Below are 25,647 nucleotides of genomic sequence, written 5' to 3' on the forward strand. Positions count from 1 at the left end.
AAAACTAAAGCAAAACAACAAGCAAACTAAAGGGGAAAAAAACCAACTCAGGGAAGTTTGAGCACTGGCTTCCTACATACAAGGCCCCAGGGTTCAATCCCCAGCCCTAGTACCTAAAAAAAAAAGGTACAGACAATTTTAAAAAATGTGTTGTTTCAAGTGATTAAGAGAAACACTAGATAACCTCTAAAATACTTGATTTCTATTACCAACAGCAGCTAAGCATAAAGATACCACTTAGGGACTTGCTGCACTTAAGATTTTTGAGTGAAAGGGACTAACTTGACAAAAGTAATATGTAAAGAAGCAGTCTAGAGGCAGTGGATAGAAGCTACTGTAACATGAGACAGTAGGCAAGGAAACAGCTAAAGACGGCTGAATGAGAAATTATGTCCCTAAAAAAGTATTAAAGGCATGAGCTATAGGAAATAAATCCCAGAGATAATAAGAACACCTATGCTCTTGTTAGCATTAAAGAAGACAGGTTTTAACATTTAATAAGCTCTATTACAACGACAAAATTTAAACATTAAAGATATAATCATCAAAAAAACAAACTCACAGAACCAAAGCAGCATAAGAAACAGAAATATGGTCTGTAATGAATGTGATATACTTAATAAATTCCATAACTGGCTAAGTTCTCTAAATTAAAAGGTAAATCTCCTTTTTAAGAATTTCACAGTAGGTTCCTTTGGCTGATTACTTTGGCTCCCCAACAGTCATCCTCAGGATGACCTAACAAAGAGGTTTTATAGCTTTACAGAATATAAACCCTATTGATGACTCAGGGGATCCACCCCCACAAAAAGCTGGGTCACTAAATTTTAAAACGTTGAAAAGGAATATGCAAAGATAAATTTATTTAAGAGTTCATTCTTCTCTTGGACAGTGATAGCATCAATACTCCAAAGACAGTAATATTTCAGGGACCATCCTGCAAATTGGAAAGCAAGACCCATCTCTACCCTGTCAAGTTATTAAAGACAAATGTCCCTCTCCAATGGGTTAACATCCTGTTTAGCAAGCCTTGGAAAATCTTCAGAGTACAGACATAACAGAGTGATACTTTTCCTTTTCCTAATGCTCAGGATAACAAGTTACATTTAAAGTCATCTTAAAATGAAATTTCTCACTAAAAAAGAAAAGGAAACTCACATGAGACTAAGTTTCACTTTTAGCATTTTTAATGGATATCTTTTGTTTTTGTGTTTAGATATCTTTAATAAGATCAATTATAACTGGGCCACTTCTTAATTTACTGATTATATTTCTTTCTATTTAAAAAAGTCACTAAAATTTAGCATTTGGTTCCTTAAATTTCTTTCACTTAGAAGCATAGTATTCTGCAGAAATAATGCAGGAAAGAGCTGGGGTGACTTTAGCGATAAGAAGTGTGTTTTTTGCCAAGTCACACCATATAATTTTTTCCCTTAAAAATGAAAAAAAAAATGAACTCACCCAACCCCCTCCCAACAGGCCGGCTCCCCTCGTGAGCAGTCCTTCAGTAACTGGATCATCTCAGCATGGAGTATGCTGGGCAGTCACAGCCAAATGGGAGCCGGCAAGGATGGACTCAAGGGGATCTGAAAAAGTATAAAACCACTTATGTGCTAAGGGTCTCCCCTGTACCCCATTCAGCACAAGTAATCAACGCATGGGGGAGGGAGAAGAGAAGAGTGGACATCTGGATTAGTAGTATTGTCGTTTTTAGGTAAAGGCCTCCCTAACTTACACAGGAAAAAATATTTATAAATGTCTCAGCAACATGGGAAGCCAAAGGGAATTAGGTGCAAAAAGAAAAACAATTTACTACTACATTTGTTCCTTTCCACCTGAAATATACCACCACCACAAATATCTGTCTAAAAGAAGTCATGTTTCATGATAAATGAGATAAAAATGAAGAAACTCTGTATGTAGCAGCTCACGCAGATATGCTGAATTTAAGCAATACAGTCTAAGCAACAAGAATCCTGAATTAGAACACTGTGGAAATTTATATTCTGATTTTTATTTCACTCTTCTCATTTACCCAAGGCACTATGTTATGAATTTAAAGGGGAAAATTATAAGCAAATTATGAAATGTTACCAACAAATATTATCTGTAAAATATTATTTTTAAAGCGTGATTTATTTTTTAAAGCACTTCTGCTTTTGTGTCTAACTCATTAAAAAAAAAAATTCAAGAACCAAAATGTATTTTTCAAAAAATCTTAAGGCTATGAACACTTACTTGAAATGTCTTTTATTAGGACATATAAGAAACATAATTTTAAAATGCATAATAATGTCACTAGTAATGAGACCAAATTACATTATATGCCCCCGCTAGAAGAAATACAACATCATTTCTAGTTTCTACCAAAAATTCATAACCTTAATGTAATCATGAGGAAGCAAACAAACCCAAATAGAGGAGAGTTTTACAAAAAAATTTGCTTGTCTCCTCTTGACATAGAGGTGCAATGGACACAACCAATCCAATGTCCACATAGAAGAGGTGGCATTGGATTGGGAAAAGTGGACATGGTGGACGATGGGTATGGGGAAAGGCAGGAAGAGATGAGAGGTGGAGGCGTCTTTGGGACATGGAGCTGCCCTGGATGGTGCTTCAGAGGTAATCACCGGACATTGTAAATCCTCACAGGGCCCACTGGATGGAATGGAGGAGAGTATGGGCCATGATATGAACCATTGTCTATGAGGTGCAGAGGTGCCCAAAGATGTACTTACCAAATCCAATGGATGTGTCATGATGATGGGAACGAGGGTTGTTGGGGGGGGGAGAGGGGGGGTGGGGGGGTGGGGTTGAATGGGACCTCACATATATATTTTTAATGTAATATTATTACAAAGTCAATAAAATAAATAAATAAATAAATAAATAAATAAATAAATAAAAGAAAAAGAGAGAGAGAAAAAAAATTGGCTTGCAGTCTTAATAAATAAATGCAAAGGTGTTTACACAACCCATGATCCAACAAGGGCTCCTGGACAAAAAGGTGAAAAAATTAAAACAAAATTTTGGGGGGCCTAAAAGGATATTGTTGGGACAATTGGCAAAACATGAGTAAAAACTGTGTACTAGATAATAATATTGCTTCGATGTTAATTTCCTGATTTTGATAATTGTACTATAGTTATGTTAGAAAACATCCTTGCTTTTAGGAAAAGCATTAAAATATAAAAAGACAACCTGTTTTGCAACTAACAAAAGGTTCAGAATAAAGTGTGTGTGTAGAGAAAAAAATGATAAATGATAAAACAACATTTTAACATTTGAGGAATCTAGTGAATTTCATGGAAATTCTTTATACAATTTTCTCAACTTTTCTGTAAGTATGAAATTATTTCATAATACATTGTTTTTAAAATGTATTTTAAAACCATATTAAATTAGTCCAAATTGTTTCAGGACTCCAAATGTCTTTAAAAGTGTTACTTTCTAGTTATGTCTCTATGTAAAAACATACCTACTAGTACTGACCAGTCCAAAATAAGAGTCCAAACTGTAAGACTCACAAAACACTAGGGCTGCAATGTATGACAAGAGGGAAATAAGCTACTTTTTAAGAAGGCTGACTTCATTGTAGATGACAGTTATCTTATAAGTGATTAGGCTACAAAAAAAATTATGTTATTCCTAAACACAACTATCAGTGGCATTGTTCTTAAGAGACCTTCATCTAATGGAATTTCTTAAGGAAATGAATTCAAAAGCCATCTATTATATGCACAGTACTATGCTAAACATCACAAGAAAGAAAATGAGGAAAATAGTCCTGAGTCTCGAGTAATTTATATTCTAGAAAGAGATGAAATAAGATCACAAACATACCCTCTCCCACCACACTAGGCCCTAAAGTCAGCTAACACTCCAAAATTTCTATATCTCTAAATATTCTTCTTCTATTCTAAGTTCTCCCCATCAGTCCTTTCCTAAAACTACTGTTCAGAACTTGCTTCCTCCCAAACAGTCTCATATATTTCTATAGTAAATGTATTCAGCATCCTGGCAAAATGTTAAATTCTACAAAAACCAAAGAGGTGGCAAAAAAAGAGAAAAAAAAAATTCACATTGGGATGGGCAGATTATATACGATCAATTTTAATCTTCAATGCATTCAGATGAGGAAAGAATCAGAAGTACTGTTTTAGGGACTACTGGCTGAGATGCCAGAAGTCCTTTGAGAAAATTAATTTTACAGAAAAGAAAACATAAATGCAAAACAGGAGGCCATCAGTGACATATCAAATAGTACTGGGGAATAAGAAATAATTATTTAAGGTAAGGAAAACACATGAAGGATTTATGGCCCTAATTTTGGAAACTGGTAATTTACAAGTCTCAATTCCTCCTACTAGGTAGAATCATTTCCTTCTTTAGGAGGTTTAGTCCAAACAAGCTTGTATTTCTATTCTTAATCTGAAACAGAGCCAAATTTCATTAACTTAAATTTTAAACCCTCATTAATAATTTTAGGAGTAGCTCATTTCTTCAAAAATTCAGGATACAAGTTCCTTGAATTCTACACAAAGTCTAGGATCAGCTTTTCTATTACAATAAACCTCAAAGACCTTTTACTCATAAATACTCAGTCTTTCCTGTTATTCATATACTTGAATTATTCATCTAAAATACACAAACGATAACTGTAAGATTTAAAAAGAGGAAAATAGGAAAATACTTAAGGATTCAAGTGATTCAAAGTCTAAAACCCATTCAGAGATGATTTTCTACACAGGGTTTTCATTTAACTTCATATAACATTTGAAAGTTTTATCATGGTTCCAAAATTCTATAGCAATGAAATGACAGTAAACTAAAATTTCCCCTCAGAAATTTAAAATACTTAAGAAAAAACTTAGCTTTACTATAATTCCACAAATAAGTTCAGTCCTGACCTAGAAAAAATTAATAAATTCCTAAATTATTCTTAAGCAAACAGTAAAGAATTAAAGGGCACAATGGAAGATAATGCTTGATCTTGCTGGCCTAGAATAAGAAAAGCTGCTAAATGCTAAGCTATGGTTCTTTATCAATTGAAAACAACTGAAATTATTTTTAATACTTTTTTTTCCAAAGAGGTACCAGGGATTGAACCAGGACCTCATACATGGGAAGCAGGCGCTCAACCACTGAGCTACACCTGATTACCTTCAATATACTTCTGACAGCAAAATTAACCTAAGATAATTGAGGTAATGTTGTTAAGACTTAAGGTTTCCTTATTTTTTCACAATTAAAAGAGAGAGACAAAGGAAGGGGAAAAAAAAAACAAAGAAAACTCCTAAAAGCTTGACTCACTTTTAATGGATCAACAGTCCCTTCCTGATCCTATTTAGGCACAAAAACCAAGATAAAAATAATAATCATCAAGCTTAAGCTAATAAGTACATTTATCAATGAAAGAATAAAAAATACCCTCAAAAGTAAAGATTTAAAAAAATTGCATTAAGAAGACCCTGAGGTGGAAGAAAAAATCAGAAATCCTAGGCCCAATGTCTTGACTTTGTCAATTAGATTGGGCCTCGGTTTTCCCATCTGGAAAACAGGATTAATAGATGTTACCATACAATTGCCTAAGAATGTTTTGAAGTTCCAATGACATCATTAGGGAAAATGAAAAAGCACTCTTGACTTTGTCAATTAGATTGGGCCTCGGTTTTCCCATTTGGAAAATAGGATTAAGAGATGTTACCATACAACTGCCTAAGAATGTTTTGAAGTTCAAATGAGATTGTTAAGGAAAAAAAAAAAAAAAGCACAATCTTTTCTATTAACCTGCCATACAAAATAATCATTCCAAATTCTTTTAAAGGATGCCAGTTTATATAATCATCTTGCCTGCCGCATAAAATCAGTTTTACTTTTTAGAAAATGACTTACAAAATATTTTTTATATTTATACCATACCTCATCCCGAAAAGGATCTGAGACAGGAAAGCACATGTATAGTTTGTAATTATGTAAGTATAGTGAAAAATGAGTTAAACTAGGGGAAATAGTCATGTGACTGACTCTTCCCCTACCAACCCAACATCACAAACTATTACCAAACAGAAATATCTAAAAAATTTTCAACTTACTTCCTATATAACAGTTCAAAATCCATTATAAATCTGATCCTATTGGAGCCACCAAAGAAAATAAACTCGTCTAATAATGCTCTATGCTGTGCAAGAATTAGTAGTAAACTTACCTTGTATGGATCAAGTAAAAAGTCACTGAACTTGCTAGGCAGGGAGTATTTCTTCACCAATTCATCTTCTACCACCCAAGGTGCATTTTCACCAGTACCAGCCCGTAAAGCATTATGCCGTATAAAATATCGAAGTATCTCCTTATTTGGTGGGCGCTCTGTGCGAATCAAACTATCTGCTGGTACATTGCTGATGATCTAGGTTGACAAATATAATAACTCACCAGTGGAATGAAAAAAACACACAACAATTAACCAACGTAAACTTAGATTTATGTTCTCTCAAAAAAATCACAATACCATCTATGAAATTGGGCTATAAGGTAGATAGACAAAAAGGTAGAATAATGTTCAGGGATAAAATGTCAATTTAAAGATATCTCTAAGCAATCTGTTGGTAAGTATCGAAGTCCTAAAATGTGTATACCCTCTGAGCCATCAATTCCTCTTGGAAAAATTTATCTTAGGAAGTAAGCAGACAAATTAATCATTAACTACTTAGAAAAAAAAAAAAAGGAGGAGGGATAACCTAAATGTGTATCAATAAGGGATTGGTACATCCAATCTGGGAAGCGGACTTGGCCCAGGGGTTAGGGAGTCCGTCTACCACATGGGAGGTCCGCGGTTCAAACTCCAGGCCTCCTTGACCTATGTGGAGCTGGCCCACGCACAGTGCTGATGTGCGCAAGGAGTGCTGTGCCACACAGGGGTGTCCCCGCGTAGGGGAGCCCCACGTGCAAGGAGTGTGCCCCGTAAGGAGAGTTGCCCAGTGCCAAAGGAAGTGCAGCCTGCCCAGGAATGGTGCCACCCACACGGAGTGCTGACACAACAAGATGACGCAACAAAAAGAAACACAGATTCCCGTGCCGCTGACAGCAACAGAAGCAGACAAAGAAGACGATGCAGCAAATAAACACAGAAAACAGACAACTGGGGCAGGCGGAAGGGGAGAGAAAAAAATAAATACATCTTAAAGAAAAAAAAAAAAACCAATCCATCTAACACAATACACAGACATGAAAAACAAAACTGTGTCTCAATCAGAACACACTCATCAGAATCATCTAGCGTGAAATTAAAATGCTGATTCTTGGGCCTCACCCCAAACTTACTGAATCAGAAGAATCTTTGGGGGTAGAGCCTGGGAATTAGTATTTTCAATAAGCTCCTTTGGTGACAATCATATACACTACAATCTGAGATCATTCTTATGGAAGAAAATTTAACGACATTGTGAATGTTTATAGTAAATGAAAAAAAAACCAAATTATAAAATAGTATACATAGAATATTACTGCTTTTAAGAGTCACGTAAGAGTTAACCATTTTTTTTTTAAAGGATTTATTTTATTTATCTCTCCCCTTCCCATTGTCTGCCTTGTGTCCATTCGCTGTGTGTTCTTCTGCGTCCACTTGTATTATCAGGTGGCACTGGGAAACTGCGTCTCTTTTTTGTTTTATCATCTTGCTTTGTCAGTAATCCATGTGTGCAGCACCACTCCTGGGCGGGCTGCACTTTTTTCTCGTGGGGTGGCTCTCCTTGTGCGTGGGTCTCCCCTACACGGGGGTGCTCCTTCGTGGCACAGCACTCCTTGTGTGCAGAAGCACTGCGTGTGGGCCAGCTCATCACACGGATCCATATGCTAGGTGGACACTCTATCAGCTGAGCCACATCCGCTTCCCAGTAACCATTATTAACCACATCTATATTCACCAATTACCATCTCTGAGTATGGAATTAGAGATCATTTCTTTTTTCTTGTACTTTCGATCTTCTAATAATATTTACTATGCATGAAGAAAACAATTTATACTTGATCAATAAGAATATTATTAATGATAATTAAGGAAGTGATTGAGACTCCCTAGTAACAATGTTTTAAATAGCTACCTTGATAAAACAGGAGGCAAGATATTTAGTGAAAAACTGTATTTAATAACATCCCGGGAAGTGGATGTGGCGCAAATGACAGAGCGTCCGTCTACCATATGGAGGGTCCAGGGTTCGATCCCCAGGGCCTCCTGAGCCGTGTGGTGAGATGGCCCACACGCAGTGCTGCTGCCACATGCAAAGAGTGTAGTGCCATGCAGGGGCGTCCCCAATCAGGGGTGCCCCACACTCAAGGACTGGGCCCCTGAAGGAGAGCCACCCCATGTGAAAAAAGTACAGCCCACCTGGGAATGGAGCAGCACACATGGAGAGCTGACGCAGGAAGATGACGCAACAAAAAGAGACACAAATTCCCAGTGCCGCAGGATAATAATGCATGCGGACACAGAAGAACACACAGCAAATGGACACAGAAAGAGGTAAGGGGAGAGGAATAAATTAAAAAAATAAATCTTTAAAAAGAACATCCTATTTCCAATTATTAAAAAATCCTAATGATCCATGCATGTCTTCAAATCACTAACTATAAAACAAATGAGTCAGAATAGAGTAAAACTAGGGAAGTGGATGTGGCTCAACTGATAGAGCATCCGCCTACCATATGGGAGGTCCAGGGTTCAAACCCAGGGCCTTCTCGCCCATGTGGTGAGCTGGCCCACACAATGTTGCCACGCACAAGGAGTGCCATGCCACGCAGGGGTATCCCCCTCGTAAGGGAGCCCCACACGCAAGGAGTGTGCCCCACAAGGAGAGCTACCCCGTTTGAAAAGTGTAGCCTGCCCAGGAGTGGTGCCACACACATGGAGAGCTGACACAGCAAGATGACACAACAAAAAAGAGACACCAATTCCTAGTGCCGCCGAGAATGCAAGCAGACACAGAAGAACACACAGCGAGTGGACACAAGAGGGGGTAGAGAAATAAATAAAATAAAAATAAAATCTTAGGAAAAAAAAAAAGGAATAGAATAAAACTTATCAACACATGTATGTGGGAAGAAAACAATACCCCTGAGGAGTGGACATGGCTCAAGCAATTGAGTGCCTGCTTCCCACCCGGGAGGTCCAGGGTTTGGTCCCTGGTGCCTCCTACAAAAAAAAAAAAAAAAAAAGGGTAAAAAAATGGGGGGAAAAAAAAAAGACAGACAGCAAATGAATCAAAAAGCCAACTCAGGGGAGACTATGTGGCTCAGTGATTGAGCACCAGCTTTCCACAGACAAGTTCCCCAGTTCAACCCCCAGCCCCAGTACCTCAAAACAAACACATACACATACAAGTACCTAAGAGGCAAAAGATCTGGTTACAATCCCTCTCAATCCCAATTACTAGATTAGGAACTTTGGTAGTTGCTACCTTCCACATCCATCCTCTCACTGCGCCCTCCTACAGTTAAGAACTAATTTTCTACATATATGGGTGTATGAGTACTTGAAAGAAATATACCAGGTATATATTGCTTCTTTGTATCATTAAAGAAAACAAATTCTTACCAACTGATATTAAGATACATCCTGATTCTGGGCATGTTAAAAAATGAAAACTGAGCTCTTCCAGGGACATCTTCTAGAGACATTCAAAATGGTCTAGCGTTTGACATACCACCATAGGCTAACCTACAATACTGCTTCTAACAAAACTAGGCTATCCTGGACCCCTGCTAATAGAACTGTTTATCTTTATACCAAGAAGGTTGGAAAAGCACCAAAATCTGCATGTGGTGTGTGCCTAGGTCAACTTCGAGGAGTTCGTGCTGTGAGACCTAAAGTTCTTACGAGGTTATCTAAAATAAAAAAACATGTCAGCAGAGCCTATGGTGGTTCCATGTGTGCTAAATGTGTCCATGACAGGATCAAGCGTGCTTTCCTGATTGAGGAGCAGAAAATCGTTGTGAAAGTGTTGAAAGCACAAGCACAGAGTCAGAAAGCTAAATAAAAAAATATGAAGTTTTGAGAAAAAGTAAAAAAGAAAACTGAACATCTTAGAACGCATAAAACACAGTACCTTTAGAGTATTTATTGTTGTAGATTATTAGTGCCACAAATTTCTTATAAAGGCACTGATATAGAGCTGAGTCTACTTTTGAGTTTAATTATATTAAAATGGCTCTAGGGATGCAGATTTGGCTCAACCGATGGAGCATCCACCCACCACATGGGAGGTCCAGGGTTCAAACTCAGGGCCTCCTGACCCATGTGGTGAGCTGGCCCACGTGCAATGCTGATGTGCGCAAGGGGTGCCGTGCCACATAGGGGTGTCCCCCATGAAGGGGAGCCCCAGGTGCAAGGAGTGCACCCCTTAAGGAGAGCTGCCCCATGCAAAAAAAAAAAAAAAGCACAGCCTGCCCAAGAGTGGCGCTGCACACATGGAGAACAGCAAGATGATTCAACAGGGAAACGGACTTGGCCAGTGGTTAGGGCGTCCGTCTACCACATGGGAGGTCCGCAGTTCAAACCCCGGGCCTCCTTGACCCGTGTGCAGCTGGCCCATGCACAGTGCTGATGCGCGCAAGGAGTGCCCTGCCATGCAGGGGTGTCCCCCGTGTAGGGGAGCCCCACGCGCAAGGAGTGCGCCCGTAAGGAGAGCCGCCCAGTGCGAAAGAAAGTGCAGCCTGCCCAGGAATGGTGCCGCCCACACTTCCCGTGCCGCTGACCACAACAGAGGCGGACAAAGAAACAAGACGCAGCAAATAGACACAGAGAACAGACAACCGGGGGAGGGGGGGTAGGGAATTAAATAAATAAATTAATTAAATTAAAAAAAAAAAAAGATGATTCAACAAAAAGGGACACAGATTTCCAGTGCCACTAACAAGAATGTAAGCAGACACAGAAGAACACACAGCAAATGGACATGCAGAACAGACAACGGAAGGGGGGGGGAATAATAAAAAATAAATCTTTAAAAAGAAAAAGGCTCTACTTTATTTAGGAAGAGCTACTTCCTCAAGAAGTCCGTAACTGCTGTGAACAGATTTTTATTTGAAGTTTAAACATAAATTACTCTTACACTGTGGTAATTCTCACTTAAAAAAGGAAAAAACGTTCAATTTCCTAGGAAAGAAAATGTAATTTAACTTAGTCATTAACTACTAACACTAAAAAACCACTCAGAATTTGGTGTAGAAAGATCATTCACTTTCATTTTTCTAGAGCACATTTTCTACAAGAAAACTAACTCTATGATATTTTATTAAACATTAACCACACCTAAGAGGTTTACTGTAAAATGCCAACTAACCTTATCTTCATTTTGTAGTTTCACATCGTATTTGTGAGGCAGGAATTTTGGAGGAGCCCATTTTCTCTCTCCTTTTTTTAGTGAAGTTGGGAGTTTTCGTGGAGATCTACGTGCCCTGTCATCTAAATCAAATCAATAGAAAATAAAAATTAGTGGAAAAAATAATTATTTTCATTCTGTTCACTCATTCATTCACAATTATTTTATTGAACTCTTATTCTGCACCAGGCACTGGGTAAGGGGGGACAAAGATGTATCATAAAAGTCCTTGGGAAACGGACTTGGCCCAGTGGTTAGGGTGTCCATCTACCACATGGGAGGTCCGCGGTTCAAACCTCGGGCCTCCTTGACCCATGTGGAGCTGGCCCACGCACAGTACTGATGCACGCAAGGAGTGCCGTGCCATGCAGGGGTGTCCCCCACGTAGGGGAGCCCCACGCACAAGGAGTGCACCCCATAAGGAAAACCACCCAGCGCGAAAGAAAATGCAGCCTGACCAGGAATGGTGCCACCCACATGGAGAGCTGACACAAGATGACACAACAAAAAGAGACACAGATTCCCATGCCGCTGACAACAACAGAAGTGGACAAAGAAACAAGACACAGCAAATAGAAACAGAGAACAGACAACCAGGGTGGGGGGTGAGGGGAGAAAAATTAATAAATAAATAAATAAATAAATACATCTTTTAAAAAATAATAAAAATGAAAGTCCTTAACCTCAAGTATCTTAAGTCTATGGGGAAATCAACAAGTAAAAAACTACAATACAATGTGGTAAATACTGTAACAGAGGCTGGTGCAGAAGAACAGTATGAAAGCAGAGAGAAGAAATACCTAACTTAGTCTGAAAGATAGGCAGGGCAGAAAAGACCTAGAAAGGATAAGACTTGGACATTACAATTAATAAGGTATGGGTAAATATAGTGTATTATATAAACAATAAGAAATGAGCCTGTAAAGGGAAGCAGGGGAGATTATAAAGGGCCTGAAAGAGATAAGAATTTGTCCTGTGGGCACTGGGAAACCAAGGTATGATTTCTGGAACAACTAACTAAATATACATTTTGGAAAGATCACTAGTGTGAAAAAAAATTAAGAAAAAGAAAATAGTAATTTTAGCAATTAGAAGATGAATAAAAGGAGTAAGACTGAAGATAAAACAGTAGATGCAAAGCTAAATATTTAAATTTAACTGGAATGGAGAAGGAAAGACAGAGTAGTTAAGAGCTGTTTAGGGGACAGACTTGGTAATGAACTAGACACTAGTAGGTTAAAGGCAGAGTTTCTTAACCTTTTTTGTTCCACAAATCCCTTCACCAGTCAGATGAAATAAATGCTACTGTAATTTATTTATTGCTTATATTCATAAATGAAGGAAATGCTACATTTCAGTTAAAGGTCAGAGAAAACAGAGATAATAAGTTGATTTTTTTCAATTCAGACTCACAGACCCCCTGAAATCTTTCCATGGAAGCCCAGTTAAAGGTTTCCCTGTTCTCTGCCTTAGGTATCGAGTGAAAAGAGGCACCATCAGTCAAATAACCAATTCCTTATCACTCCCTTCCACACATCTGTGCATATATTCAACTTTAAAAAGGACACAAAAGGACAAATACTGTATGACTGCATTACTATAAACCAAATATATTGTGTAACATATTGTATTAAAAAAAAATTTGTAGTATCCAGTACATTTGAGAAATGTATGTTTTTACTTAACTATGTTTTCTTTATATTTTTAAATTTTTGTTTATATTTTCAATTATTAAATGGACAAAATAAATTTTTTTAAAAAAGAGAAAAGGAAAGATTTCTTTTTCTTTGCCCTCTTGAGTAGATAGGATTGTTCACAGAGATGTCTAAACAACTAAAGGAATGACTTCCTGACGGTCTTAATTGTTTAGGAAGAGTGAAGTCTTGTGCACATTGGGGATTTTTCAGTTGTTTTCTGAACCCTGAATGAACAAAAGCATGTCTATCTACAAAACCCAAATACAAATTAGATGCCAGAGGACTCTAAAATATTTATGTATAATAAAATAAACAGGGTCTCATAACTCACTAAGAAAAGCTAGCATCATATATATACATACTAATACTCTCTCTCCTTCCTTCATCCTCTTTTACAACTGTCTCCTTCTTCTGGTGGTCCTGAGCAATTTGACTGGAATTTTCTTTGTCACTTGATGGAGAATCACAGGCACCATCAGATTTCTTTTCAGTGGACTCTTCATCCACTTTCTCCAATGGATGAATCTTCACAATCCTCACTTTGAGCATTTTTTCCTTCCCAACCTATAAAGGAGACAGAAGGGAGATTCAGATTCAGAAACAGTAAATAAAAACTGGAAACCTAAATATAATGTTTAGAAAGAACAAACTGAATGAGGTACCTATGATCCAATATTACACTCCACCTCACCTGACAAAAATTCAATAGAACTCTCCAGTAGTCTGAAACAGTGATTTTTTTCACATTTAATTTCAGAATTCTTGGTTGAAATGTGACATCTTAGAAAAGAATCATGTGCATTCATAATTCCTTTACGTATCAATGTACTAAGGCCAAAGGACAATTACTGCACAGCAGTTAGACTAAGGTACGTGTAAAAAGTAGTTCCAGATTTTTAAAAAATCACCCATAATATGGATATCAAATTGTTACAAGTACTACTTGTTGTCATCTTTGCAACTCTATAAAAAAAAAATCGCATATACATAATATACATACATCGAAGGGTCTATTTCTAGACTTTATTCTATTCCGCTGATCTATCTTTACTCCAATCTCATAATGACTTGATTACTGAAACTGTAAGTACTTGTTTGTTTTTTTTTGAGGTACCAGGGTCAGGGACTGAACCTGGGACCTCTTATTTGGGAAGGCAGTGCTCAACCACTGAGCAACATCAGCTCCCGAGTTCTTCTTTTTCCTTCACTTTTTTGCTCGTTGTTTGTTTTTAGGAGGCACTGGGAACCCAGTCGCGGACCTCTCTTGTGGGAAGCAAGCACTCAACTGCTTGAGCCACACCCGCTCCCCTCAAATGTTTTCTGAGACTGGGTTTTCTTTTTGATTATTAATATGGAGAATTACATTGATTTATGAATATTAAACCAATCTTTCATTCCAGGGAGAAATAAACTCCACTTGGTCATGATATACTATCCTTTTACTACAGTATTGGATTTTATTTGCTGAAACTTCGGTTAGAATTTTTAAAATCTATGTTCATGAAGGTTATTGGTCTGAAATTTTGTTGTTTTTCTTTTTATAGCATGCTAGTATAATTTTGTTACCAGGGCAATGCCACTATCATAAAATGAGTTGCAAGGTATTCTCTCCTCATCTATTTTCTACAAGAGTTTGTACAGACGTTTAATAGACTTCACCAGTGAAGGCATCAGGGCCTGGAATTTTCTTTGTGGGAAAATTTTAATTACTAAAACTAAAGAAATTCAATGGAGCGGTGTAGCTCAGTGGTTGAGTGCTTGCTTCACAAGTACAAGGTCCCAGGTTCAATTCCCAGTACCTCCTAAAATAAATAAATAAAAATAATAACTTTAAAAAAAATTCAGTTTCTTTAATGGATGTAGGGCCATTGGTGTTTCTATTTCTCTTTTTTATTTTATTTATTTCTCCCCACCTCCTTGTTGTTTGCACCCACTGTGTCTGTTCGTCTTCCTTGTTTCTTTAGGTGGCACCAGGAACTGAACCCAGGACCTCTGATAGGGGAGGGAGGACCCCAATCGCCTAAGCCACCTTCACTCCCCACCTTGCCACATCTCTCATTGTGTTTTTCCTCTTGCGCCTCTTGTTGCACCAGTCTGTCATGCCTGTCCATTGTGCCACTCGCTGTCTTGCTCATTCTCTTTAGGAGGCAACCAGGACCCTCTGGTTCCCTGCTTTTTTGAGTCTATCATTATGCTTTTCTTCTTGGGTCTCTTGTTGTATCAGCTCACCACACCCACCCATCAGAGGTGAGACTGAATCCTTGCAGAGACCAGCAATCATCTTGCTCCAACACGTGGCAACAGACTTTGGTGAGAGAAGAAACTTTTGCCTTATGGCCTTGTGGCTGTAAGCTTCTACCCCAAATAAATATCCTTTATAAATGCCAAGAGATTTCTGGTACTTTGCTTCAGCACCCCTTTGGGTTACTAATACAGACACTCACTCAAGAAGACACATGAAAGAAGACAAGAGAAGAGAAGAGAATTTGGTCATTTCAGTCCTGCCATGTGACAGAAATGAGAAGGTTCAAACAGCGAAAGCGCCAGGAAGTGACATAAGCCCTATGCCAGCCTGTAGCTGAGAGGAAGGCTGAAACCTCGCAGAGATCAGCAACCATCTTGCCTCAACATGTGGCAACTGACTTTGGTGAAAAAGGAACCTTGAACTGGACTCTTTAGGGCCTTGTAACCGTTAAGCTTTTACCCCAAATACATACCCTTTATAAAAACCAACAGATACCTGGTACTTTGCATCAGTACCCCATTGGCTAACTAATACAGCATCCCTAAGCAAAAGTTTTGCCTGTTTTGAGCCTTATATAAATGGAATCACACTATATTCTTATGTGACTTCTTCCTTTTGGAGTATTCATTTTTCTCTGCTGTAGAACACTCAACAACCTAACTATTTAATTATTCTTTCAAATGCTGATAGACATTTCCAGTTTGGGATATTATGACCAATACTGCTACGAATATTCTTATGCATGTCTCCTGGGACAATATTAAGAATATTTATTCTTCTCAAAATTTGTTAACATCTTTACTTTTTCTTGATATGTATGTATATAAAGTTATTTCACTATGGTTTTTGATTTCCTGAATCACTAATGAACTTAAACCTCTTTTCACAGGTTTATAGTCCCTTCACTAAACTCAATTTTGCCATCTGAATATGCCATCTGCTTCCCTGCCAGGATACTAACTGATAAAAAGTATGTGATTAAAATCCACTGATAGGGGAAGCAGATCTGGCCCAACGGACAGGGCGTCCGCCTACCACATGGGAGATCCAGGGTTCAAACCCAGGGCCTCCTGACCCATGTGATGAGCTGGCCCATGTGCAGTGTTGATGTGCGCCAAGGAGTGCCATGCCACGCAGGGGTGTCCCCCGCGTAGGGGAGCCCCACGCACAAGGAGAGCGCACCGTAAGGAGAGCTGCCCAGCACAAAAAAAGTGTAGCCTGCCCAGGAATGGGGCCGCACACAGAGAGCTGATGCAGCAAGATGACGCAACTAAAAGAAACACGGATTCCAGGTGCCACAGACAAGAATATAGGCGGACACAGAAGAACACGCAGCAAATGGGCAGAGAGCAGACAACTGGGGGACAGGGGCAGGGAAGCGAGAGAAATAAATAAAAAATAAATCCTTAGAAACAAAACAAAAAAACCCATTGATAGGGAATGGATGTAGCTCAAGTGGTTGAGTGCCTGCTTCCCACGTGTGAGGTCCCAAGTTCGACCCCCAGTACCTCCTTTAAAAAAAAAAAAAGTATTATTTGGAGTAGATGTGGCTCAAGCAGCTGAGCACTTGCCTCTCACATACACGATCCTAGGTTCAATCCCCAGTATTTAAAAAAAAAAAAAAAGCAGCTGGGAGAAGATAGAGGGAGTCAGAGTGGTTTAGTGCAAGAATAAGGACTTTGGAACCAGACAGATATGACAGAGACAAGAGCTTCAATCCTATTTCCACCACTTACTGGCTGTTGTAATATACACCCTTTGGCAGCTACCTAAACTATTTTCCTTCCTGCACTCCTTTTGCCAGCCTGTGAGTCTTTTGAGATTAAAAAAAAAAAAAGTCAGGTATTCACTTTCTCAGCATCCCTGCAGCTAAAGGTAGCTATGAAAACTAATAGCCTGTGAGGGAGAAAAGGGGGTATGTGTCTTTGCGTACTTCTAGTAAAAGTTTTCTTGCCCTGCTTAGATGAGCACTTTCTCACTTTGAATGCATTTCACAATGTCACAACTAAAAGGTGACAAATCTAAGGATCAAAACCTAACACACTGAGAAATGTAGAGTAGAAAGAGTCTAGGTCCTTAGCAATATCATTCAGTCTCTGTAACCAAACTTGAAACTGCCTACTTTCAAGACTTTAAGCAGTGTTACTCAGTGTTGTCCCAGAATGTGTAAACACCATCACCACGCTGGAGCTTATCAGAGTGCAAAATTTTAGGCTCTACCCCAAACCTTCTGAACCAAACTCTCAGGGCATAGGACCCATTTAAGTCTGAGAAATACTGGCTACTCTAAGTCAGCTATTTCATTACACAGCTGAAAGCACTCCTAACTGATGCATTATATAAACCTGAACAAGCTATTTAAATACCTTAGCCGGTTTACTGCCTCAAAATTTCTGTGCAGAGTCTGCAAGATATTATATAAAGTGACAAGCACAGTACTGAGCACACACAGATATTTCCAAATGTTATTACCCTTCCCTCCTGAATCTTGCTCTAAGCTTTAAAGAATTATGTAGGGATTGTTTTAGTGTTCAGTATGCTAACTGTGCTAGAAAATTAAAAGAAAACAAATTTAAGTAGAAAAAGTCAATTGTCTTACTACTGCAATAACATAAGATCCTTTGCTTGTCAGTACCACAGACATGGATTAAAATTATCTGAAAGCCTTTTAAACAAAGTATGAAAAACTGCAAAACAAAAAATGTGCCAAGATAACTATGAAATTATCAAAAAGTACTAAAACATGGCATATTAGAAAACCAAAAGGGTGCCAATGCAAAGTACCAGAACTCTGTTGGCTTTTATAAAGGGTGTTTATTTGGGGTAGAAACTTATAGTCATAAGGCCCTATCAAGGTACGATAAGAGGTGCTTTCTCACCCAGTCATTGGCCACATGTTGGAGCAAGATATTAGGGGATGTCTGCAAGGGTTCAGCCTTCCTTCTTCCTCTTAAGACTCCGTGGTCCCAGCTTCCTCCAATCTCAGCTATAAGCTGATACAAGGCTCCTTTCTTTCTGGGCTCAGCTGCTCAGTTCTCTCCACAAGGTCAGCTGTAGACTATCAGGCTCATCTTTCTTCCTGGGGCCTCTCCCATGTCTACTGAGCTGTCTCTCTTCCTCTGTGTTCTTCTTCTCTGTGTTTTTACTTCTGTGTGAAATGTCTGTTTCATCCCCAAGGGGGCTAGGACTCAATGCTGAGTCACACTCTAATGACGTGACCGGATCAGAGCCCTAATCTTAACATAACTTAATCAGACATCTCAGTTGAACACAACACAATCGAAAGGTTAGCAGGCCAGAGACACCAACCAGTTTCCCAACAATCTATATTTCTTTTTAGAATTTGTAAGTAATACCAAACTGCTAATACATGAGAAATAAAGATATAACATTAAACATTCCCAATAATGAATATGGCTCTAAAATGTGATTCTTATAATGACTGATAGTAAATAAAGCAGACTTTATACACAAGACAGTTTTACACACACAGAAATATGGTATGTAATCTATGCTGGTAATACCAACTCTGATATATGATTAGTGAGTAAAATCATACAAAAAGGTAAGTTTACCTCAAAGTCACACTCTTCTCCCACAGCATATTTGGTCATGATCTCCAACCAAGCAGTATCTACTAGCTTCTCTAAGGAGGCTGTATTATGGTGAACCATTTCCAGCACAAGTTTCTCATACCAGGCAGGAAACTCCTCCTTCAAACTGAATAAATGTTATTAGTTACCAAGAAAATGCATAAAAACCTGCAGAGATTTTATTCAGACCAATTCAAACATTTATTTGCAAATATATACAAGGCACCGGGGAATACAGGAATACAAAGATTTATTGAAAATAATAGGCACATCACTAACAAAGCTGAACATTTTTCCATTAGTTTGTCCTTTGCAGTGATTTCTCTTTTTAGGTGTGAACTATTTATTCATGCCCCTTGTCCATTTTTTAGATAGGAGACCATAAATTGATTTTACTTGTGTAATGTTTCAATTAATAAAATGCTTTCATGCATTCATTCATTTAGTTCTCACAATACTTGGTGAAGTGTCTACAGTTTTCATTCTACAGATAAGGAAAATAAATCAGAAAGAACTAGTATGCTGGATGGAACCATGGCTTCAACTCCGAAGCCCTTGCAAAGTAAAACAATGAGGTACCACATTTCACTTAATAACTTTCACATATTAAACTAGGTACCACTAGCTTCCCTTATTAAACTAGCAAAAAACAATTTTGTTTAAATTATCATACCCAGTATGAGCAAAAGAATGGTGTAAAGTGACTGCCATCCAGAAAGCCTATATTTCAACCCTCCTGGAAAACAACTAGGTAGCATTTATCAAAAAGGTCATATGTACACAAAGATATTCACAACTGGATTCTTCATGGTAGCAGAAAATGGCAAGCAACCTAAATGATAGCTGTTAGATATCCAATTTTGCCCAGATAGTTTAATACTTATTGGGAAGGGGTGGGGCAGGTCAGAAATCATGCAAATGCCAGTACTAGGTTTATTATCATGTTACAATGAAATAGGTGAGAAAATATTCTCAGTCACTCCCTGTGCTGTTAATAACCACAAATGTCCCTCCAGTTAATGACTGCTGGACTTAAAATCTCCTAACATACTCCCTAACAATTCCTACCGAATTATCTGTAGTCACCCATCAATACCCTTCTAGTCTCCCTGACTTTGTAAAGACTATTGCCTTCGTCTTTTTCCCAGTGTCCTCCCTCCCAGCTTAATCATCCTTCCAAGATGTCCTCAGGCTTCCTTAATTCCACGAGTCCATACCTGGTCCCCATAAATTCACCCTCTCTCTCCATTAAGCCTCTCTGATACTTAGGTTTAAAATTTAATTGTCTGCAGTTATTTCATGGGGGTAAGGTTGGGCCTCGATGAGCAGGGTCTTTTACTAATTAGGTATGGTTACATTTTTATAACAAGTTTATACAATCAGGAAAAAAAAAAGATTACTGCTTTGAATAAAAAATTTTAAACCTGCCCTTTTCAATGATTCCTTCTATCAGCCTCTGTATTTGGTTGGCTCTGAAATCCATCTCATCCTTTCTATTACCAATAATGCCATGGTTCCTGATACCCTACCTCAATACCATTCAATCCTACATAGACTTCTCACCTGCCTCTTCCCTCTCAATTTATCCTACATGCTGTTTCCAGATTAATCTTCTCAAAGCCCAGTTCCAACGGTAAACTCACTGTTCAAAAATCTTTAACATCCTCCATCATTGACTGAATTAAATACAAATGTTTCATCCTGTCTTCTACAGTTTGGCACAAACTATCCTTCACTTTAGCTCAAACATCACCTTCTTCATGAAGTCCCCTGAAGTTTTCCCTGAAACCACCAGGTTTCCACTGTACTTTATCTCTTTGGTACAGGAAAGTATTTTATTTTTTTATAATTTTTTAAAAAATTATTTCTATTATCCCCCCCCATGGCTCCCTCATCTGTCTGCCTGTTGTGTGCTCATCTTTAAAAGACTCTGAAAACCAAACCCAGGACCTCCCATATGGGAGGTGAGCACAATTGAGCCACATCCACTCCTTTTTTTTTTTTTTTGAAAATGAATTTTCCCATTTGTTCCCAGAAGTTTTTCACTTGATTCTCTTGGGTTTTTCAGGTATATAATCATATTACCTGCAATAATAAGTGGCCTAACCCTAGTTCCCTTCATATACTTATTGTAGCTAATGATGATATTTCATTTGCACAAACTGTCATACACCTATTTTTATGTCCCCCCCAAAAAAAACACCTAGAAAAGGCAGCATTATCTCTATTTATAGAAAGCAGTCAGTAAACTTACATATAGTGCAAAGGACTGTGCCTAGACACTACAACCAATTCAAGATTATTAAGTCAAATACAAATTCTTCCCTCAAAAAGTTTATGGGGTGCTACAAAGATCAGCTACAACCATGTATCAAATTCAGCCTGCTCATTTTTGTAAATAAAGTTTTACTGGAAGCCAGTCACTCTCATTACTTTGTATATTGTCTAAGGCTGCTTTCACAGGTCAGCAGTTACAACAGACTATATGGCCACAAAGCCTAAAATATTCACCAACTAGCCCTTTACTTTAGGAAAGGCTGGTCTCCTCTGGTCTAGAACACTAAACAAGGCATACACATAAATAAAATTTATCCAAGACAGAAAAACGTAAGTGACCCAAGCAAAGAAGAAATAGGTGCCAGGTTAACAGACTTGACTAATTATTAGTCAGTGACGGAGCCATTACTAGAACCCAGGTCTCAACTGAACCCAGTGCTCTTTTATACCAGCAAAAGAGAATAGGATTAGCATACACTAAATTGCATGTGCTCTGTGCTCATCTCCCACCAAGAGAAGTGAATGATAAATCCACAGAAAAAGCTTCTATCCCCAATTACCCAAAGAATACTGTTTTATCAACCCAAGCTTCTACTTAGTTCTCTTCCGTACTCCTTCTGTCCAATTTCTCGTTATTTTCTTTAAGAAAATACCCAGGCAAGTAAGCAATTTGAACATAGGATTTTTACTTGTTTGTTTTTAGGAGGTACCAGGGATTGAACCCAGGACCTTGTATATGGGAAGCTACATCTGCTCCCCAATGAGAGTTGGTTTTTTCGTTTGTTTGTTTGTTTTTAGGAGGTACCAGAGATTGAAACCAGGACCTCGTACATGGGAAGCAGGCTTCAACCACTTGAGCTGTATCTGCTCCCCAGGATCCCCCCACCCCTCATGGCTCCCTAGTCTGTTTGCTCATTGTTTGTGCTAGTTTTTTGCTTGAATGCTCATTGTCTGTTTTTGTTTTTTCTTTAGGAGGCACTGGGAACTAAACCCGGGATCTCCCATGCAGGAGGCAGGTGCTGAGCTACATTTGCTCCCTGCTTATTTTATTGTGTTTTTGCTTGTTGTTTTTTGCTCATTTTTTCCCTCAATGTCTGCTCATTGTTTGTTCCCTGGGATTTTTAAAAAACCCCAAATTTAACCTCCCCAATAAGATAACTTGTCATTCAAATTGTGCTTTATTTTTGACAGTTGCTATAAATATTGCCTGAAATTTCAAGTGACCACAAAATAAAGGAAACTTTCTACTGATTTGCTCCATATCACTTCTAGATTATATCAAATTCCTTTGCTTAGAACCACATTTCCAGAGTATTTACAAGGTAAAAGTACACAGCAAGAACACTCAAAAGTCTGATGAACACATAAATAAATGCACACTTGACTAAGTATATATTCCACACATTCTGCTACAAGCAAATTGCTACTAGGCAAAGACACCCAACACCAATTTACAGTGTAATGTATTCCAATTTATACCCCATAAATTTAAATATAAATACTGCTTTCGGGTTACCATTCACCATTTCCTAAAAATGTGAAGATGGGGCCGGAAGAGCAATGCTTCTGTTACTTACAGTTCAGCAACTTCCTGTTCCTCCTCCCAGGCCTCCTTGTGCGTTAGCTGACTGCTTCCGGTACTCTTACATGTCCAAATGCGCTCACTGTACCTTTCCAAGCGGGCTTCATACTCTCTTTTGGCAGTGGCTCAGGAAAACAATATTCAAACAACAGAGACAACCAACCTATACCCAAAAAATAATTACACAGAGAAAAAAAAATCTACACTATCTTTTTCTATAATGTAGAGCATGAGGAGATAAAATTGGAATAAACAGAGACAACCAACCTATACCCAAAAAATAATTACACAGAGAAAAAAAAACCTACACTATCTTTTTCTATAATGTAGAGCATGGGGAGATAAAATTGGAATAAAGGTTTTCCATTAGCAAATCCAAAGCAAAATGATTAAGAATAAAGTATGGAGAGCGAGTGTAGCTCAGGGGCTGAGCACTTGCTTCCCATGTACGAGGTCCTAGGTTCAATCCCTGGTAGTTCCTTAAAGAAAAAAAAGTCTAATGCACAATCATAATGGTTTGCACCATGTTACGGAAATATTAATGTTTTAGTACAAATGTGATTTCCTCAGTTCACCCAGGTTTCATTTCACAAGACTCATAAAGAACTAGAAATTCTTAAGTAAAAGTAAAGGCAAACTAGCACACAAGTTATAATGAAAAAGAATTTAAGCTATATGGCACTGTCACACAACTCAAATGGTCACCAAGTTTAACACTGAGTTCTGCAGTAACATGAGATGACTACAGCAGTCTCATCAGCAGTCTGGAATAACCTTATACATATGCTAATGACCCTTTTACTGAAAGCTTTCCAGTCTACCTTGGAAATTACTGCTGATTCTTAGGGCTTAAAAAATAAATGCCCTAAAATCCTAAAAATAGTTTTGATGTAACATCCAATCTTTATGTTGTCTCCAATACTACTACATTCACAAGATCATTTACCAGACATGGTTTAGACCATTTTTTAAGTTCATATAAATTAGTGCCACATACATGGTAACTCATTTTACACAATCTCAGCTGGAATTCACTATCACCCAGTTATGTACGAATTCAAAAGGCAAGTAACTACCTTTACACACAACAGCAGCAGTTGTTATGCAAGAAAATAAACTGACACCATAACTAGAGGGTTAGGTGCCAATCCCTGTACTTTGCAAGTGACACTTTTTATAGTGGTTGAAATAAAATTATTTTAATAACCCCTTCTGTAATATTACCTCAAAACTAAACAAATATTCATTTTTAATATATGAAGATGCTTGATTTTCCAGGGTTATGTTCAGTGAGAAGACAGACAGTAGAGACAAATCCATAGGTAATCCAAATTAGTAGTTTTAGCCAATAGCACAAGCACCTTTCCTCCCTATACTTCTCTCCGTATGTACCAAAATTAAATAAACGTCTACTTTCCTCACTGGGATGGTGCTAGTATCTAAAGGACAACACAACATACAGAACCAGTAAAAACCAGGAGTTAGATTACCAATCACTGAAAATTCATAAAAAGAGATAGAGCAAAAGAAATAACAGCATGGCTTCCACAGAGAAATTACCACATCTAACTAATAAGAAAGATGGACTTGGTGGCGGACTTGGCCCAATGGTAAAAGGGCGTTCGTCTAACACATGGGAGGTCCCCGGTTCAAACCCCAGGCCTCCTTGACCCCTGTGGAGATGGGCCATGCACAGTGCTGATGTGCGCAAGGAGCGCACCCAGTAAGGAGAGCCGCCCAGCACAAAAAGAAAGTGCAGCCTGCCCAGGAATGGCATCGCACTCACGGAGAGCTGACACAATGAGCTGACACAACAAGATGACGCAACAAAAAGAAACACAGATTCCCGTGCTGCTGACAACAGAAGCGGACAAAGAAGACTACCCAGCAAACAGACACAGAGAACAGACCCCCGGGGTAGGGGGGAGGGAGAGAGAGGGGGAGGGAGAGAGGGAGGGAGGGAGAGAACGAGGGAGGGAGGGAGGGAGAGAACGAGGGAGGGAGGGAGGGAGAGAACGAGGGGGGGGGGAGAGAGAGAAATCTTTGAAAAAAATGGATTTGTTATTTTTTTGTCTGTTTGCACTGGGGGATGGGAGGGGAAGTAAAATAAGAACAGAGAAAGAATCAGAAAGTAGATTTAAACATTTGAAAAAGCTCAGTAACATTTTAATACATTATTTAGCCACATTAAGAAAATCCACACACAATCAGAGAACATACGAGAGTAAATTAACAAATATGCCCTAAAGAGAGATCAGTTAAGTTTTTAATTATTAGTTGTTATTTTATAAAGTAGGAAAAACATGCCCAGTCTATTCTCTTTAGTTCTAGACCCATACTGCCAACAGCATACAAGACTGGTATCACATGAATGCCTCCACAATGCCTCCAAAATTCATCTTTTTTTAAACTCTTCACTTTCTCACACCTGCTCCTTATCAGCTATTCCAAATCTCATTGAATGGCCCTACTGTCCAAATCAGAAATCAGGGAATTACTTCCTCACTCCCTAATTGCAACCATGTACAGCTTTCTCAATTCAGTCCCTTCTCTCAAAAAAAAAAGAACAGATTATCTAAATCCAGCCACTCATCCTCATTTCGCACCCAGCCACGTTTTATAAAGCATTTAACTGACCTCACTGATAATCCTCTTCTCTGGTCCTTTGTGCTTCTCACACTAACCTTGTTTGTTCATTTTTTAAACCCATGTCTCCTGATTACTTAAAAATTGCATTTGCCCTCAGGCACCCTGAGATGCATTTTTTTAAAAGAGATACCAGGGATTGGCCCCAAGACTTTGTACATGCGAAACAGGCACTTAACCACTGAGCTACACCTATTCCTCAGAGGTGCAAATTTGTTCCTTCAAGAAAACA

General features: G+C 38.4%; 1 protein-coding gene across 3 annotated transcripts in view; it reads right to left on the reverse strand.

Annotated features, from left to right (window-relative positions):
- BAZ1B (bromodomain adjacent to zinc finger domain 1B) overlaps window positions 1–25,647 on the reverse strand; it is a 77,617-nt gene that overhangs the window by 40,050 nt on the left and 11,920 nt on the right. For 2 of the 3 annotated variants that reach the window (XM_058285923.2, XM_071211177.1), the window contains exons 2-6: window positions 22,765–22,881; window positions 18,893–19,037; window positions 13,435–13,636; window positions 11,337–11,458; window positions 6,209–6,406 (exon numbers count right to left, since the gene is read on the reverse strand). In XM_058285923.2, the coding sequence (XP_058141906.1) occupies window positions 6,209–6,406; window positions 11,337–11,458; window positions 13,435–13,636; window positions 18,893–19,037; window positions 22,765–22,881 (784 nt within the window). The remainder of the gene's footprint in view (window positions 1–6,208; window positions 6,407–11,336; window positions 11,459–13,434; window positions 13,637–18,892; window positions 19,038–22,764; window positions 22,882–25,647) is intronic. The other variant, XM_058285924.2, reaches the window with a different exon arrangement.

The sequence above is a fragment of the Dasypus novemcinctus genome, chromosome 23 (assembly GCF_030445035.2).
Source record: "Dasypus novemcinctus isolate mDasNov1 chromosome 23, mDasNov1.1.hap2, whole genome shotgun sequence".
In the NCBI taxonomy this organism is placed as follows: Eukaryota; Metazoa; Chordata; class Mammalia; order Cingulata; family Dasypodidae; genus Dasypus; species Dasypus novemcinctus.